The sequence below is a fragment of the Coenobita brevimanus genome, chromosome 49 (assembly GCF_032717465.1).
Source record: "Coenobita brevimanus isolate Jiangsu-jjx chromosome 49, ASM3271746v2, whole genome shotgun sequence".
In the NCBI taxonomy this organism is placed as follows: domain Eukaryota; kingdom Metazoa; phylum Arthropoda; class Malacostraca; order Decapoda; family Coenobitidae; genus Coenobita; species Coenobita brevimanus.
Window position 1 is genome coordinate 257,432 of NC_137002.1, and position 17,569 is coordinate 275,000.

Here is a 17,569-nt window from a genome sequence, read left to right on the forward strand (position 1 = left end):
AAATCGTATAACAAATATCTCATCGTAAAGTGAATAAAATAACTTGGGGATAGCAAGAAAAAATAATAGGATACCTGGTACTTCGCTGGACATAAAGCATCTTCAGTACGATTTTTTTTTCTAGGCAGTTTTATTCAGCTTAGGAGAGACTTTTCAAACTTTGGGTGTTAGATAAAGTATTCGTTAATCCCTTCACTGCTGGATATTTTAGGCTATTTTAGAATGGTCTAGAGTTTAAAAGAAAATGAAAGACGTTACGGGAGGGAATAACACACACACACACACACACACACACACACACACACACACACACACACACACACACACACACACACACACACACACACACACACACACACTTAATTTTTACCTACTAGTCATCTGCTTAGTGGCTTTTTAGATTTCATAACACCTCTTCCCTGCCGATTTATTCTGCACATTAGGCCTCCATTGTCACTGATGCAAAGCCAGTCTGTATTGAAGTGATGCAAATGGCTCAGAGTAGAATAATAAGGTGTTATATTCAACCTTTATTAGTTAGGAATTCTCGCTCGTAAGCGAGGTTAGGTTTGGTTAGACAAGGCTGGTTAGGGTAGGTTCGAGGTAGGATAGGGTACGATACGTCACGGTAGAGTAGATTAGGTTGTTGTTTAGGAAGGATTAATGGGCATTTGTCCAAGGGTGGTTTTATCCTTGAGACTTTCGTCCAACACTGGCCGCCAATATACTTCGTGACAGCTTGCTATTGGTGTCAAATAAGTAGCACGTATTTGACGCCTTTTCAACATGTATTTGTCGTACACTACCTCTTGCTGCTATGAAATGCTGCTTGCTAGTGCCTGTGTTGCACGGTTCACCCGTGTAAAACGTTAAATGGCCTACATACGTCCGAAAAGGGACTTGGATCCTACATGCAGTCTGAATGGACTTGCAGCACCTCTGACCCAAGGTCTAATGAGTAGAGTATCTCAGCAGTCCTTGCCCTGACCCTGCTGGAAGTTTACCCACGAGCTACGGGCCAGTATGGCGACTCTCTTGTTTTAAGAATGGGTTGTAAAAGCCTCATGTAAGTTACAGCAGAGAGTTACAACTAAACATGGCGGCCTCCATGCTTTGACTATGGTTTGTAAGAACTTGCATCATTGTTACCTTGAGTTGCGTGGAACTCTGTGGGAAATCTGAACGTCAAGGCAGTTCCCTCCATCATTTAAGCTGAGAGTGACCAGTTGCTAGTCCCTGAGTGGCATTATGTGAGCAATAATCCCGAGCTACCTCTGGTACGTAAACCTTATGGCAAACATCCAATTACAGTGTCTTAACCCACTAGACTACCAGGCCCCCATTTAATTATATGGTTACCATCCAGCGTAGTCAATAGCTTCCTAGGCTGCATGAAGTCATTTATCCTATCACTCTGTATCCTGTCACCAGAGAGTAGCACTACATCAAATGAGTGGATGGTTGGTGTGCGCCCTCAACCACTTACAGTAACTGTTTACTATAGCCCTTTTACTCCGATTTGACAAAAATCCTTAACCTCTTTAAGCTCAGAGGAGAGCCAAGTGGAGTCTGATTGGACGGTTGATTTGACTAGCAACCAAGGAGACTCATTCCTATCTCATACTGTACCCTAAAGTGAATTTCATGGAACCACGACATAATATTCAGTCATTAGGAGTAGCCCAGTTCTGTTAGGTGAAAAGAAACCGACTATTGTTATTATGGTGTACATTTTCTTTTCAGGGCTAACTAATATTTACCACGATTCTGCAAACACATATCCACTCAGCGTTTAGAAAAGACTGAACTTCATCTGGAAACTAGAAAAACATATAAAGTGGTGTAGAAAAAGAGTTTAGTGAAAGAACAGACAAATAAGAATAACTGAGAAGCACCGAAGCCGAAATTTTAAAGGATGATTGCCAGAGCGTCACGGGTTTTGGCGGGAAAGGCTCGCTGGCTGGCCGTGGCGTCATCAAGCACAGGAAGACTCGCTACATGCAGGACTCAGACGTCAAGGTAAGATACAAAACTGATATTTACAGATGATAAAAATAGTTGCAGTAGTAGTATTAGTAGTGGAAGTAGTAGTAGGAATTAGAGCCCAGATTTTGCCATAAATGTCTTAAGTGTGCCATAAATACCTTACGTGTGTGTGTGTGTGTGTTGCTTTTTATTATTATTATTATTATTATTATTATTATACAAAGGGCAAAGTTCATCACCAGGTAACTTGAAAAAAAAAATGTCTAATAATGTGTACCTGTTAGATAATAGTAATGGCATTTTGTAGTTTATTTTATTTTATTGAGCCTCTTTGCCTGCCTGTTTAATGTTTTCTTGTACCTAAACATCAGGGTTTCAATAGTAATAACAGTAATCATCATCATCATCATCCGGACTTCCTTTCCCACCCAAGGGCAGGGTGGAGAAGCAATGTCCAGACAGCCTAAGTTGCACAGTCCAATGGGCCACGGTTCCATTCACTCACCATTCAAGCCCCCGGAATCCTGGCTCTATCTGATACGCCAAAAATTTTCACCACATTCTGTAGCTTCACATAAACGTATCCGATACAGTCAATCCGGACGCTGATACGTTAAAAAGGGGTGCCGAATCCCTGATCATACACTTCTCACAACATTCATCCATCCAGCTCGCTCTTTTGTCAGTTCCCAACCCTCAACGACTTCCTTATCTCCTCCTCACACACTCATCCACCATATCCCTCCACCGTCTCCTTGGCCTACCTCGCCTCCTCCCTCCTTCGAATTCGCTCAGATATACCTTCTTCACCACTCTATTGTTACCCATTCTCTCCACATGACCATACCATCTCAGTACATTCTCTTCGATTCTGGTGTCCACCGACTTCCTCACTCCACATCTTTCACGAATCAGAGTATTTCGTATCCTATCCACTCTCTGCACTCCACATACATTCCTCAGCAGTCCCATCTCCACTGTTCTCACTCTTGACTTCATTTTCATGCCACACCATAGTCTCACATTCATATCTTAAAGTTGGCACTAACACTCCTTCATGTACAGTCGTGGTCATAAATAATCATCTATCCTCCTCTACCCATTGCCTCAGGTTGGCGCATTTATGCGCGACAAGTCACACTAAAGTAAGAGGGGTTGAAATTGAGGGGCCAGAGAGAGAAGGGAAGGTGGTTGGGGGAACGAGTGATGGTTAGGGGGTGGAGTGAGGCAGGGGAGGAATTGGAAGTAAGGGAGGGAGAATGAAATGTTTGGGTCGTAAGTTTGGTCCTGAAAGTCACAAAGAATCTTATGATAATTCCCAGTTCGTAAGTATATTATTATTTTGTATTCGAGAGAAAAAAAAAGGAGAGGAAAGTGCAGTGTAGTATATTAGAGAGAGAGAGAGAGAGAGAGAGAGAGAGAGAGAGAGAGAGAGAGAGAGAGAGAGAGAGAGAGGTAACCTTGTGCGTCGCTTCATGGTAAGCTACATTGAATGGTAGAAAATATAAAGGAGACAGAGAACAATGAGAAAGATAATGGCCAAAGAGAGAGAGAGAGGGGGGGGAGGGTGTCGGATAATTTTGTTGACTACTTGCACACACACACACACACACACACACACACACACACACACACACACACACACACACACACACACACACACACACATGAACGGGAAACAAAAAAAAAAAAACTAATTTTGCGAACAGTGACGTGCTGCTGTATCAGTATCATTTCAGCTGCACATACCAAACACATGCAGGCCAAGGCAGGCCAAGAGTTAGGGAAATAACAGAGGAATTAGTTGGAGAAGAACAGGGAGGTTTTAGGAAGGGAAGAGGTTGTGTAGATCAGATGTTCATTCTCAGATCTTTGGTGGAAAAGTTTCTAGAAAAGTATGCGGCCTTCATGGATTTGGAGAAAGCATATGACAGGGTGGGCAGACAAGGATTGTGGAAAGTATTAAGAATATATTATGGAGTAGATGGGAAGTTGTTGAAGGCCGTGAAGAGTACGTGGATAGTAAACTGAATGAATTTTTCTAATTGAAGGTTGGGTTGAAACAGGGATGTGTCATTTCTCCATGGTTGTTCAATCTGTGTATGGATGGGGTTATAAAAGAGATACAAAGTAGGGCAGTGGATGTATGCAGATGATACTGTGTTGTTAAGTGAAGACGAAGGAGAGCTGCAAGGCTTGGTGGGTGAGTTTGGGAGAGTATATAAGAAACGGAATCTAAAGGTGAATGTAGGGAAGAGTAAAGTTATGGTCTTCGAGAAAAGTGAAGTCAGTGAATGTACAGCGAGGTTGGATGAGAAGGAAATGGAAAATGAGTGAGTTTAAGTACTTGGGTAGTGTGATGAGTAAGGATGGAAGTTTAGAGGGTGAAGTGCTTAAAAGAGTACAACGAGGAAGAAAGGTTGCTGGTTCCTTGAAAGCAGTGACAAGAGATAGAGAAGTGAGCATGGAAGTGAAAAAGCTACTACATGACAGTATTGTGATATCAACTCTAACGTATGGAAGTGAAGCTTGGACCTTGTTGGAGGGACAGAAGTCAAGAGTGAGAGCAGTGGAAATAAGTTATTTGAGAGGAGCCTGTGGAGTCACGTGGAGAGACAGACTGACAGATGAGGAAGTGAAGGAGCGTTGTGGTGTGGATGTGGATGTGATAGGAAGCTTTAGGAGAATCACACTGAGGTGGTTTGGCCATGTGCGGAGGATGGAGAGTGAGAAACTGACGAGGAGAGTGTATGTGAGCAAGATGAAGGGGGAGACAGGGAGGGGGAGGCCAAGGATGAGATTGAGGAATGGAGTGCAGAGGTATATGAGAGAGGGGGTGTGAGCTGGGAGCAGGGCAGTGAAATGGCGGGGGACAGGGTGACATGTAGGCGATTTGTTTTTGGCCACCCCGTATGGGATTAAGGCGTCTGGCAATAGATAGATAGACAGAAATTTATAATGCATAACTAATTAACGTTTAGTCATACAAGTTTGAAGAAAATATAATTTGCTGCAGTTATTTGAATTTTTGTATAAGCCTTTGGGGAAATGGGAAGTTATTTGAAAAACAAGTAATTGAAAGTCACTTCTTTCGTGTGCTATATACTGCATCATCATTAATTTTATTTCGTTAGGAACTGTCTGTTCAGTTTTTCACCAGTGCATGAGACAAGGACAAATGGAACACTCTCCATGGCATGAATGTAAGGGAAGCTTCAAACCTCGGATCCTTCCGACAATCAAACCTGTGCTCTGGCAGGGGAAGACGGGGGTGGTGAGGGGTGAGACTGGGCTATTAACCTACCCTCTGTAGGCAGACTTATGAAAATTAACCAGTCCCTTTTTTGTAATATTCACGGCTGTACCATATCATCTCAGTAGGCAAGTATACAAAGCAGGTTAAACGAATCCGTAAGTTTCGACACTCTATGTCTCATTTCACTTATATCATTGTGAACCACTGAATAAAAATCCATGACGACACGCCACTGTTACCCTACCACCTCGATTCTGAACTAAGTGTCCTCGCTCCATTTGGCGAGAACTGTAACTTTCTCTATCTCTCAGTTTTGTTCTTGCAGGGCTGATGATGGACTATATGACATAACTTCCCCCTTTGGCCCTGTCAGCCCATACGCCAACACCATCTACGAACTGATGGTGAAGTCCGCTACCCGCTGGGGGGAACGCACTGCATTAGTAAGATCAGTACTGTTTAACTATGTCGTGTGTGTATGTGTGACAGTAAATATAATCTTTCTCAGTCTTTCCCATATTTTAAACGAAACAATTAATACAATCCTTTCCTTACCTAAACCATTTTTCCACATAAGTTCGTCAGTAATTGTGGCTCCGTAAATAGCATAGGAATAGAATAAGCTCTTGAATATTCTCTCGTATCCCGGGGACTACCCCGTATGTACTAAGTAGTGAAGTGTAAATGTGTTAAACTCATAATAACCGATATTTTAGTCAGCCTCATCCCATGCCTTCAAAGACCTATTTTCTTTTTAATTTTTCTCACCTCCAGACCATTTTAAGGACATCTAGACCATTTTAACCAGACCATTTTATATATTATGCTCTTTGTACCCTAGCTTGGCCTGAAATAGATGCTGAAATGTAACAGTAGCATAGCACAGGAATCTGATACTATACCCATTTTACTCTAACTTGGCCTAAAATTGACATCTCTTCATCTCCAATGCTGAGATGAAACAATAGATTAGCACTAGAATATGATGCTAGTCATGAAGAAGTGCAGTGGAAAAGATATAGAGCCACAACATAATCTTTCTCCGCTACTGAGTTACGTGAAATAATCCGCAAAAGAACGGAAACCTGGGCCAAGTTAAGGTGAAAAGAGTATAGTCAAGAAGAGGTGCTATGGAATGAATGTAGAGCCGTAGCACTATGTCTCTGAGCTGCGTGGAACAGTGGACGAACAAAACTCTGGCCTAAGCTGAGGGGAAAGATAAGAGGTTGATGATAGGCGTCTCTTACTGATAACGATGATGTGGGCCTCCTTATGAAACTACTTGATAAGGGACCATATTATTCCCTTACACCGCGTCTTTGCCAAGTATTTGTATATTGGAATGAGGTAAGTAGCACACAGAAAGTTTAAGATGTATTTTCCGGAATAAATCGGTAAGAACGGTGTGCCACGAGGCCTTAGTACCCTAAGGAAATACACCTCTTATTCTCGTCAGTTATGGTGACTTCCTAGTACCTGTTCTTTGGCTATTTACTTTCCGCTTTACATCCTAGTAGTATCTTGTATGTAACCCGTATTTATTTGACATGGACTGGGAAAAAAGAAGACACGATGGTCCGTATGTAAACAGTCCACTTTCACTCCACCCAAGTCCTCGCGTGTCTATCCTTCAATGTGTTTTATTTCCTACTTCCATTCACCCACGCCCCTGCCTGAGGAATGAGCCGTCCCCCCAACACACAAGATGAAAGGAACCTGTTTGTAAGGGAAAAGAAATCAAACTGAGAAGCCTACTTGACCTAGAGATAATATGCAGGCCTTGAACTCTCTCTCTCTCTCTCTCTCATGTTTATCTAAATCTACCCATCTGTCTGTGAATATACCTTTCTGTCCATCCATCCACCTATCTATATACCTATCCATCCATCCATTTATCAATCTCCATCCATTCATCCATCCATCCATATATCTATCTATCAGTCCATCTCTCCACCTATCTACAGGAGTGCGGAGTCACAGGGCGCCGCGTGTCCTACTCCTCGTTCCTAGACCAGATGCAGAGGATCGGGGGGGCGCTACAGAAGGGCGTGGGAGGCGTTGAGGGGCTAAGCGTGGGGCCGGGGGACGTGGTGGCTCTCCTATCCCTCAATTCGCCTGAGTACGCCACAGCATTCTCTGGCATCTTGGCCTCTGGTGCAGCTGCCTCTCCCATCAACCCCACCTTTACCCCTAGTGAGTATGAGAGAGAGAGAGAGAATGGGACACGTGGCACTAACATAGACAGAAAAAGAACAAGCACAGACACAAAACATGAACATTTCCACACACACACACACACACACACACACACACACACACACACACACACACACACACACACACACACACACACAAGCTCATTCATGTTTATATTTTCGGTTTTTTGCGTGTCCAGTTCCCAGTACTTCAAGATCACTCAGTCGTGGGCTGAGTGGCGGGGGAGTCAGCGATTTGTGGTAGGGTGCACGTCCCCAAAGCCCCCCCCCCCGTGGCTCTGCTGCTGGTTGTAATGTTTGTGTTTTTGTGGCTGTGTGTATGAAAGGACACTCGATTACAGGTAGAGAAGAACGGTGACACCTATATAACTGGGCGACGCTACCGCCCGGTTATGCAAAGACCCCACGGCTTGCTCCTGTCACCTAAGAGGAAGACGATGGAGTAAAAGAGCATCTACAGCCTGCAGTCCACTTGGTTCACGTCCCGATGAACCTGGGGCTCCAATAACAACCCATTTAATCAGATGACGCAACTTTGATTTTATTCATCCTACCTTCGGATGATTTTATTCAGCTTGGGAGAATTTTTCGAACCAGAGGTATTAGATATATAGCCTTCATTAACCTCTTCAGTACGATCAGCCTTTTCCGACCTTGAATAATGACGTTTTATGGTAGGAAAAGAAAAAAGTTAGTCATCGGATTGAAAGGGTTTATTGTATTTTATTTTTTTGAGGGCAAATTTTTTTTTTTTTAATATGCAAAGGATAAAGAATATTTCCAAGCAGCTGTGCACTCTCATGTTAATAGGTTGTTTCTTGCCTTCTAGTTATGGTACAATCATGGACAAAAGTTGTACCTACTACACACATCTGCTACACTCTTAAGGCATATGCTTCACAAAAGTTGGCCACCTGTTCCACTACGTCTGCCTCATATGGCATGTACCATCACTGTCCTCCATGATGCATCAGAAGGAGAGGCATCTGTAGACACAGAAAAACACCAAGCCTTTCTCAGCTGATGAATGTTAGCCAGCATAGGAAAAGAGGAAAGCAGGAAGCAGAATCGGAGAAATATTAGGTGCCCTGACTGTACATAACTCAATTTTTGTTTTTTTAAGATTATGTGCGTGTCATTGGGTATAAGACCCATCACTCTGGCTGTCTGGGAAATACTGTTGCTGAAGTCCAAGTGGAAATGAATAAAAAGTAGAGCCTACTGTATGTATATTAGAGCAAACCAGGTGAAATAATTACAATGGAGGACAAGTAGCCTGTACATAACTTGGGATATAGATTTTTGAAGACGCAGAGAACCAATGATTCGTGTTCTCTCAAAAAATAACAGTAATCACGAGGACCAGGAGACTAAGACAAGAAACATGAATAATAAAAGTAATGGTCAAGACAGTAGGGCCCTCATTAAGTTTCTCTCAGTTCCTCCTGCAAGATTACGTCTTCTGTGGTCGTTTGTGCAATAGGAAGGATGGTAAACAATACTGACCTAATTGGGGCTAAGATGCGAATGAATGTGTTTGAATGGATGAGTAAATAGGGAGTGTGTCGTCCTATCTCGGCTACCTCCCTTTCCTTGGGGGAAGCAGCCTAGGTATATAGATGGATAGATAGTTTATGCGATCTGTATTTCTGTTTTGACAGCTAACATAGCGTCTGCTCCCCCAGGTTATGATTTTATTTGGTTTACATCTGCATACGTAATGTCAACATTCCGCTTGCACGTCTGCCGTATATCAGGGTTGTATTGATATATTTGTAGATGATCAGAGATTCAGAGGAGCCAAAGGGACCTGGCAACGCGTGAGTGTGATGCACACGATGGTTGGTAGTGTGTGTAGGGCTGTGGAAGTGTTATGCGTGATTAATGTGGACAACTTGAGTCCTTGGTGGTAGGTGCTGGTGACCATCATCCACTTAACTGATGTAGTGCTGCATACTCCTTCCTTGACCTTCATCATTCTGTTTCTGTATCTACCCTTCGCTCTTCCAATTCATCCCTTCATTGCTGTCACTTTTAATTACCTTTTCCCTTTCAGGTGGCTTTACACTGAGTGGCAAGCCTAATGGTTTCCTGGAAATCAGGAAACCATTTACAACGCTGGATGATAACCATGTAACCAACCCATACGCGTTTCCTTCGTATCAACAAATGGGTTAGCGGAGGGATAGTGCCCCTCCCCGTAAAACAGTAATTCAAAGACAAACGGCCACCCCATAAGGAATATATGACTTCAGGCTATAGGTAGATAGGACTTTAGTCCTGACCGAACTGATATATAGTTATTCCGGTTTATATGAATTGTATTACATTACTTCCAACAGTGTTACAGTAGCTGCCTCCTTGTGGCGTGCATAGATTATTCATATAATCCAGGATGTACTCGTACAGTAGCCTACACTGGTGACTGGTATTCTTAATAAAGCATATCATGTAAGTCAGGGAAGGGAAGGCTTTGTGTAAGGTGTTCAGAATCGTGACATAATTGGCTGGGACTGCCACAACAGAAAAATGTGCCTGCATGATGCCCATATTAAGCCTTTTTTTTCTTCTTATAAGGTTCTGTGTCCAGAGTCGTACCGTATGTCATGGTAGGGTTGCTAGTGAAAGCTAATTTTCGAATTCGTTAGGTTAATACTAGAGGACTGAATATATTAGTAGTTATATTGGTTAGTTAGTATCATCATTGCCCTTTCAGGCGAGGTGGCCAGACAACTAGCAGACTGCACTCCTAAGATCCTAATTGTTGACACCATCCTAGAGGACAACGCCCTCGCCGCCCTCTCCCTCCTCCCCCCCTCCCCCTCCCCCCCACCCGTCCTCTATGTCATGGGCCAGTCCAAGTCTGGGAAACCAAACCTCGCCGAAATTGCTATGGATCCGAACATTCCATTTGCTGTGGATTTGAAGGTGGGATTTCGGTTTTATTTGGCAGTAGAGGGTGGTTCTCTCTCTCTCTCTCTCTGTTTCTTATCTTACCTAATTGTGTCTTAACAGGAATGACTCAAGCTCGTACTGTTCCTTTATTATACATATCCCTAAATTTATTAATTGTTTTGGCACACACTATTTCATTCGGTAGTGCATTCCACTGATCAATTGCCCTATTTGGGAAACTGGATTTCCTTACGTCTTTATCACCTCTCTTTTTATGTTTTTTTTTGCAGTGTCCTCATGCTGATGCTTCCCCATAGGTTGTATACACATTTATGTCTATTTTCTCTTTCCCTGAGACTCATTTATATAGCATAATCATGTCTTCTCTTTCTCCTCTCTCCTGTAGTGTTGGTAGACTCAATTTTTCTAGTCTTTCTACACGTGTGTATGTGTGGGTGTGGGTGTGTGTCGTTTTGTATCCTATTCCTAGAGTTTTGTAAATAGTAAATCTTGGACTGCCTATGTAGACGCAGGGTAGCTCGTATATAGCGCTGTTTAATCTTGTGTGCTCATTCTGCTGGAGTGGGAAGTGTAAGTGTTTTGGCAGCCTTGTGAATTTACTAGCCAACCATGCAATGAAAAGGCGTAGCAGTAACAGTTGCAAATCCAGGCCCAGCTGAATGTGAACCCGGTGAACTGCAGGCTTAAGTTCTTCTGCAGTTAGTCCTCGTTCGGGGGACAGGGAAGTAAAGGGGAGCCGTTTGTATAACCAGGTAGTTGCCCCTGGTTATGTAAGTGCCACCCCATGAAGGCGGCCTTCTCCAGCAGCTTCAGAATACGTAAAAAAAAAAGAAAGACTGAAAAGCATGAAAAACGGCATGGGAAGTAGAAAATTGTGAAGGGTAATATAGTAGTTGTAGTAGTAGTAGTAGTAGCAGAAGCAGTAGTAGTAGTAGTAGCAGAAGCAGTAGTAGTAGTAGTAGTTGCAACCCGATTCATCTTATTGTGAACCTGGTGGACTGGTAAGTTCCCCCTCTGCAGTCCACCATCCTCCTTTCAGAGGCAGTTAGGGAGTTGCATATATAACTAGGAAAAGAAGCCGCTCAGTTATATCCGTGCCCCCACGTGAAGGCGTTCCTCAGGGGGAAAAAAAATGATGCAAGGTAGACGCAGGTAACACTAAGCCGTGCCTGCAACACACAAGATTGGAGGGTAATGAGAAGTAGAAAATTATGCAGAGTAACAATGACTAAGTCGTCCCAACAACACACAAGACTGGAGAGCGTAATATATGGACCACCCGTACCCTCCCGGAAGTGACGGTGGAGTAGTCAGAAGCGCAACTGGCCTGCAACTGAGAGGTTACGGGTTCGATTCCCAGCTGACCACGAGACCCTTGGAAAAAAAAAAAACTTCTGGCTCCTATTCTCGGCGGGAAACTTCGTAAAACCTTTTCCCTAGTGATCTGTTTTTGGATGTGGCTGGTTAATATCCTTGTGTTCTCTATGCAGAGGACTGTAAGTCGATAGTGGAGGGATTTATGTAACAGAAGAGGACAGTTTTTGTAAACAAAATAAATCGGTTAGGAAAAGGTGATAGGGAGCGTCCTCAGCCGACGAGAGTACAGTCTTTATCCCAGCCTGTTTGCACATACACTTATTCACTCTACTTACACACTTCTTACCTTAATTTGGTCCCGATTTCCGTCCTGCCCCTGCTTATATTACGTAACTCAGTGTCAGCATAGGACAGTGCTAAGGCTTAACTTCCTTGCCATAACACTTCTTCGTGACTTGCATCATATTCTAGTGTCAATTCATTGGTACGTCTCAGCATGCAAATGGAGAGATGGCAATTTTCGTCCAAGTGAAAGGAGTATAAGCATAAAAATTGCCATATCTCCATCTTGAATGTAACCAGAGACTAGAATATGGTGCTAGTCACGAAGAAGTGCAATGGAAGGGATGTAGAGCCGCAGTATCGTCTTATTCCGCTGTGACTTACAAGGGAAAAGCAGCAAAAGGAAGAAATTCTCCGCCTGGTTAAACTGAATGAAATGTAGAGCTTAAATAGGGACCTGGGTGTGTACATTGATGGTTGAGTGTCGTACTAGCAATCCATCATCCATCTTTTTTGGGGAAGGGAAGTAATGGAGAAATGTTTGTATAGCCGGGCAATTGAGCCGACCAGTTATATAAGTGCCACCACATGAAGGCGCCCATCCCCAGCACTTGCGTGTCCCAGTTCTGGAGATTATTTGCTGGGTGCTATCCTTGTCAGTTACGCGAACCTAAATCTGAAACAGGAACCTAAGTTTGCAGATTGATGGTTGCAGAAACTACACCGTGAAGACATGTATGCAAAATAGTCACAGGAGAAATGAAAGGATCGTCAGTGAGTACTTTCGTATATTACATCTTCAGGCAGAGTGATACAGAAACGTAAAGGGTAGAGGTCTTTTATGCACACCTGCAGCGGGGAGTGGCACACAGAACAAAGGATGACCTGGATTAAAACTGACCTATACACAGAACAATAGGTACCTGACTTTCTACCTTAGGGATGCACGTGACATATATATATATATATATATATATATATATATATATATATATATATATATATATATATATGTGTGTGTGTGTGTGTGTGTGTGTGTGTGTTACAAGGAATTTATGTAATCGGTGACTTCATGAAATCCCTAGGGAAATCGTGAAATGAGTAAATTAGTATCGGTTAATTAAGGTTAGGCTAATCTAGGCCGCGGTTAGGTTAGGCTGAGATAATCTAGGTTAAGTCTAAATTAGCTTAGGCCGGTTAGTTTAGGTTAATTTATATGAACGCTTGACATAGCATTCATTTAAATTAACCTAACAACCTAACCTAGCCTAACTTAACCTAAATTTAACCTAGGTTATTCCAACTTAACCTAAGCGTAACCTAAATTAACCTAACCTTTATTAACCCATCCTAATTTAAACTCATTTCACGAATTCTTTAGGAATTTCATGAAATCACTGGTAACACAAATTCCCTGAAAAATAGATAGATAGATAGATATAAAGCACCTTGCTATCCATGACCTCCATCCATTCATCCATCTTCCTATCTATCTATCTATCTATCTGTATTTAGTAAGCTTGCTGGCTATCATCTATCTCTGTATCTTGTATCGATCTATTTAACCAAGTCTTTATTAATCTGTGTGAGTGTCTAAGTATACTTTTATTCCTTCTAAGCATATCATTATGTACGTACATATGAATAAACGAATATATCAATCTTCCTATCCATCTAGGTATCTGCCTATTTATATGTGCCTGTCTGTATTTTACTCTATTTGGCTTTTCATCTACAGTACCTGCCTACCAATCAGTCTTCCTATATATCTGTCTCCCTCGTCTACCCTCTGACATTCTCACCCAGCCCACAGACGATGCCACTGCCGTGTTAGCCTATTCCAGTGGCACCACAGGACTTCCCAAGGCCGCCCCTTCCACGCAAGGCGCTGTCAAGGCCAATCTACCCGCTGTACTGCACCCTGATGTATTCCTCTTGACCCCAGCATCAGGTGAGAGAGAAGGGGGGGGGAGAATAATAAGCTGTGCTTACGGGAAATCCAGTTCAACAATACATAAGAGCATGACTCTTGTACGCACTGTTCATCTGAAACGCCTTTCCCCATTCCTATAGTGTGATATTCGAATACAGGGTGATCCGTAAATTGCGCTCCACTAGAAACTTGCTTAATGGTCTCTTATGTGATACGGGTGGCGTTTTGGCCACCCTGCCAAACACTGTCGCTCTTCCCAACGTTGTCCAATGTACTCACAACCCGGCCATACTCAGCCTGATTGCTCTGCTGATCTACATTGTCCGAACTGTAGTGACGTTCATGCTGCCTTCCATCGCATCTGTCCAACCTTCTTGTTTGAATCAGAGGCAGCCAGAGTCCGTTCTTTGGAAGGCCTGACCCTTCCTGATGCTCGTCAGACTATTCGTCGCCAAGGTTTCCACAGCACCACCTCGTTCTCATGACATCTCCGTTTCTCCTTAATGCGGTCGTCCCCTCCCCTCCTATCTGCCTCAGTTTCTTCTGCTCCGGTCGTTCTTCCCATCTCTAGCTCTCATTATACCTCCTCCTCACCTACTCCTCTGTCTGCCACTGTTGTCTCCTGTCCTTCTCCTTCGGCATCTGTTCTTCCCTCTTCCACTTCCCTTCGTCCTCCATCCTGTTCTTTCCCCTCCCTCCAAGCCCCTCCTGTTTCTCATTCCAAATCTTCTCCCCCTTCTGCGCTTGTCTCTGTATTTGTTGTCCTCTCTTCCTCTCCACCCACTCTTTGTGTTTCCACCTCTCACTGTATCCCTACCACTGTGCCTGCTGTCTCCTCTGCCCTTCCTCCCGATTCTCTTATTTCCATCTTTCCCTCCTTTCTACCTGGTAACCCTGCTAGTTCGATTCCCTCCTTACAGACTTCTGTTCCTGTCTCTAAATCTTTCTTTGTCTTAGATTCCTCTACTCCTACTTCTTCTCCACCCCCTTCCTTGCCCGTTCCCTCTCCTCGTCCTCTCCCTCTTTCCCAAGCCCGTCTATCCTTTCACTCATCCGGTCCTGTTCCTCATACCTCCCATTTGCCGCTTCTATCCCAATGTAACACTCAGCGCCCGTTTTTCTCTAGTGGTAAGCACAGTCTGCCCTCCATCGCATTGGACTCTAAGACTTTCTCTGTCCGTCCTCCTACTTCTCTGGCTAGTAAGGGACAGTGCGTGCGAAGAATGCCCGCCCCTCCAGACCTACAGTATCTGTCCCGTCAAAATCCACTGCATATTCTCAGGAGTCTCCTCAGTCACGTATCCGGAAAACTCTGCAGCCGGCTGCTTGTGATAAGAAACCCTCAGGCGATGACGAATGTGAAACCATCCCCAAGATTATGGATTACATTTTGACTTCCACGCCAGACTCGGTGGACAATGCCGTGCTCCCTCCTACCACCCTCTCAGTTGAAGTTCATCCTGTGCCTCCTGACCACCCTCCCACTCCTCCCCCTCCTTCATCTCCCCCACCTTCGCCTTCTATTCCCTCCTCCTCTTTGCCTCCCCTTCTTTTCCACTTCTTCCAGTGCTCCTTCCCCTTTATCCCTCCCTATGTCTCAGGGCTATGATGGCCTTCCCGCTCGTACTACGGTACCGTAACGTCTCGGTAATATGCTACAATTTTGTATTATATTTTGTTTCCTGTGTATTATATTTTATATTTAGTGTTTTATTTCCTTTTATCTTTATTTGATTCTTTTCAGTTTTGGGTTTTACTTTTGGTGTTTTAAAGTTTTAAGTATTAGTATGTCTGTTTTACAGTGGAACACTGGAAGTTTTACTGCCCATCACAATCGTTATCATTCAGTTCACCGGCCATCCTTAGTCTGTCTACAAGAACCCCGTTTGTCTTCCCCTCCGGTACCTATACCTGGCTATTGTTTATTGTTCTCTCCTGCTGCTCTTCCGTGTCTGCTATATAAGTCCACCACATATTTCCTCGTGAATGTAGCAGCCGTGGCTCAGTGGGTTAGAGCGCTCCGCTCTGACCGAAGGGTCGGAGGATTGAACCCACCCAAGGGTCATTGGTAGACATCAGGAAGGGCGTCCGGTCATAAAATGTTATACACTCCAGTCCAAAGTCCTGTACCTAGGGGCAAATCCTTAGCCCTTTGGGGATACCTGGTGTAAAACCAAATTACTTTTTTATTATAATGTCTATCCCTTCGCACCGCTGTACCATGTCATTTTGTTTGTGTTCTTCTCAGACGTTGGGTTACTGTGATTTCCATTTATTTCCCTCCCTCCCAATCTGTTGATTTTCATGCCTTATCTCTTTTATTATCCCAGTTACCCACCCCAATTTTATTGCTGAGTGATTTTAACTGTCGCCATGTGTCATGGGGCGGTACTGTTACTAATTCTCGTGGCTGCCGCCTTGAGTCATTTGTTTTAAATAATGATTTGCATTTACTGAATACAGGAGCCTCGACGCATTTTGACGCTAGAACTCGCACATTCTCGTGTCTAGATCCCTCCTTCTGTTCCCCTTCTCTTTTCTTTAGATTCTCATTGGTCTGTTCTTTCTGATGCCGTGCATAGTGATCATTTTCCTATTAAACTTACTTTTACTTCTTATTGCCCGGTGCTCAGGCCTCCTCAGTGGTGTTTTCCGAGAGCTGACTGGTCGTCTTTACTTCTCTGTTGGTTCCCTATATACCCCCTTCCTCCTTTCTTACTGTTTTAGATATGCCTACCTTTTGTAATGTTTTAGTTCTGAGCGCAGCTTTGACTGTGATTTCTAGGTCGTCCCGTCCTTTTACTTCTAAATGTGTGCCTTGGTTGGACTCTGTACCGTGGCACTCCATGTTAAACTTGCACGTTGGAAAAGTTTCCCACGTAAACGCAACACCTCGAATGAACAGAGCGCATTTACGTCGTTTAAAAAGACCCGCGCTTCTCTTCGTAAGACTGTTAAAAGGGCTAAACTCCGTAGCTGGAGATTAAATGTTTCCACTATTACTACCAACACGCCCATTGCATCCATCTGGAAACGTATTCGCAAAATAGCTGGCGAGCATATTCTCATGCTTTTCCCTGCCCTTCATTTGGATAGGGAGTCAGTTACAGTTGCGTATTTAGTTGCTAAAGGCTTGGGTCTTCATTTTAGTAATGTTAGTAGCGGCTCTCATCTCTCCTCTGAATTCCTAAAGCTACTTCTGAATGTACGCCTGTTGTCTTCCGGCTGTCGTCTGGTCAGTCGTATAATCCACCTTTCACACTCTACGAATTGTCCTCCGCCCTTTGTCACTGTAAGAACACTTGCGAAGGTCCCGGTGGCATACATTACAATATGCTCCATCACCTGTTCCCCCAGGTCTTGTCCTTGTTATTAGCTGTTTATAATCTTATCTGGACCGAGGGTGTTTTTCCTTCCTCTTTTCGTAATGCCATCATTCCCCCATTTCTTAAACCGAGAGAGCTAGGTCATGCTCCTCAGGATTATCGGCCCATTGCTCTAACTAGTTGTCTCTACAAGTTGTTCAGGCATATGACAAATCATCTTACGTGGCTCCTAGAATCCAAACAACTTTTGTCATCTTCTCAGTTTGGTTTTCGAAAAGCCCGTGGTACCTTAACTCCACTCCTTAACCTGGAAACTTATATCCGCTCTGTCTTTGCC

General features: G+C 43.6%; 1 protein-coding gene across 1 annotated transcript in view; it reads left to right on the top strand.

Annotated features, from left to right (window-relative positions):
* The first annotated feature begins 1,915 nt into the window (after window positions 1-1,915).
* The window catches only part of LOC145399440 (putative 4-coumarate--CoA ligase 3), a 30,383-nt gene continuing 14,729 nt past the window's right edge, over window positions 1,916-17,569 (top strand). Inside the window, exons 1-5 of the mRNA XM_080272056.1 lie at window positions 1,916-2,019; window positions 5,568-5,685; window positions 7,207-7,435; window positions 10,175-10,386; window positions 13,780-13,924. Of these exons, the coding sequence (XP_080128182.1) occupies window positions 1,916-2,019; window positions 5,568-5,685; window positions 7,207-7,435; window positions 10,175-10,386; window positions 13,780-13,924 (808 nt within the window). The remainder of the gene's footprint in view (window positions 2,020-5,567; window positions 5,686-7,206; window positions 7,436-10,174; window positions 10,387-13,779; window positions 13,925-17,569) is intronic.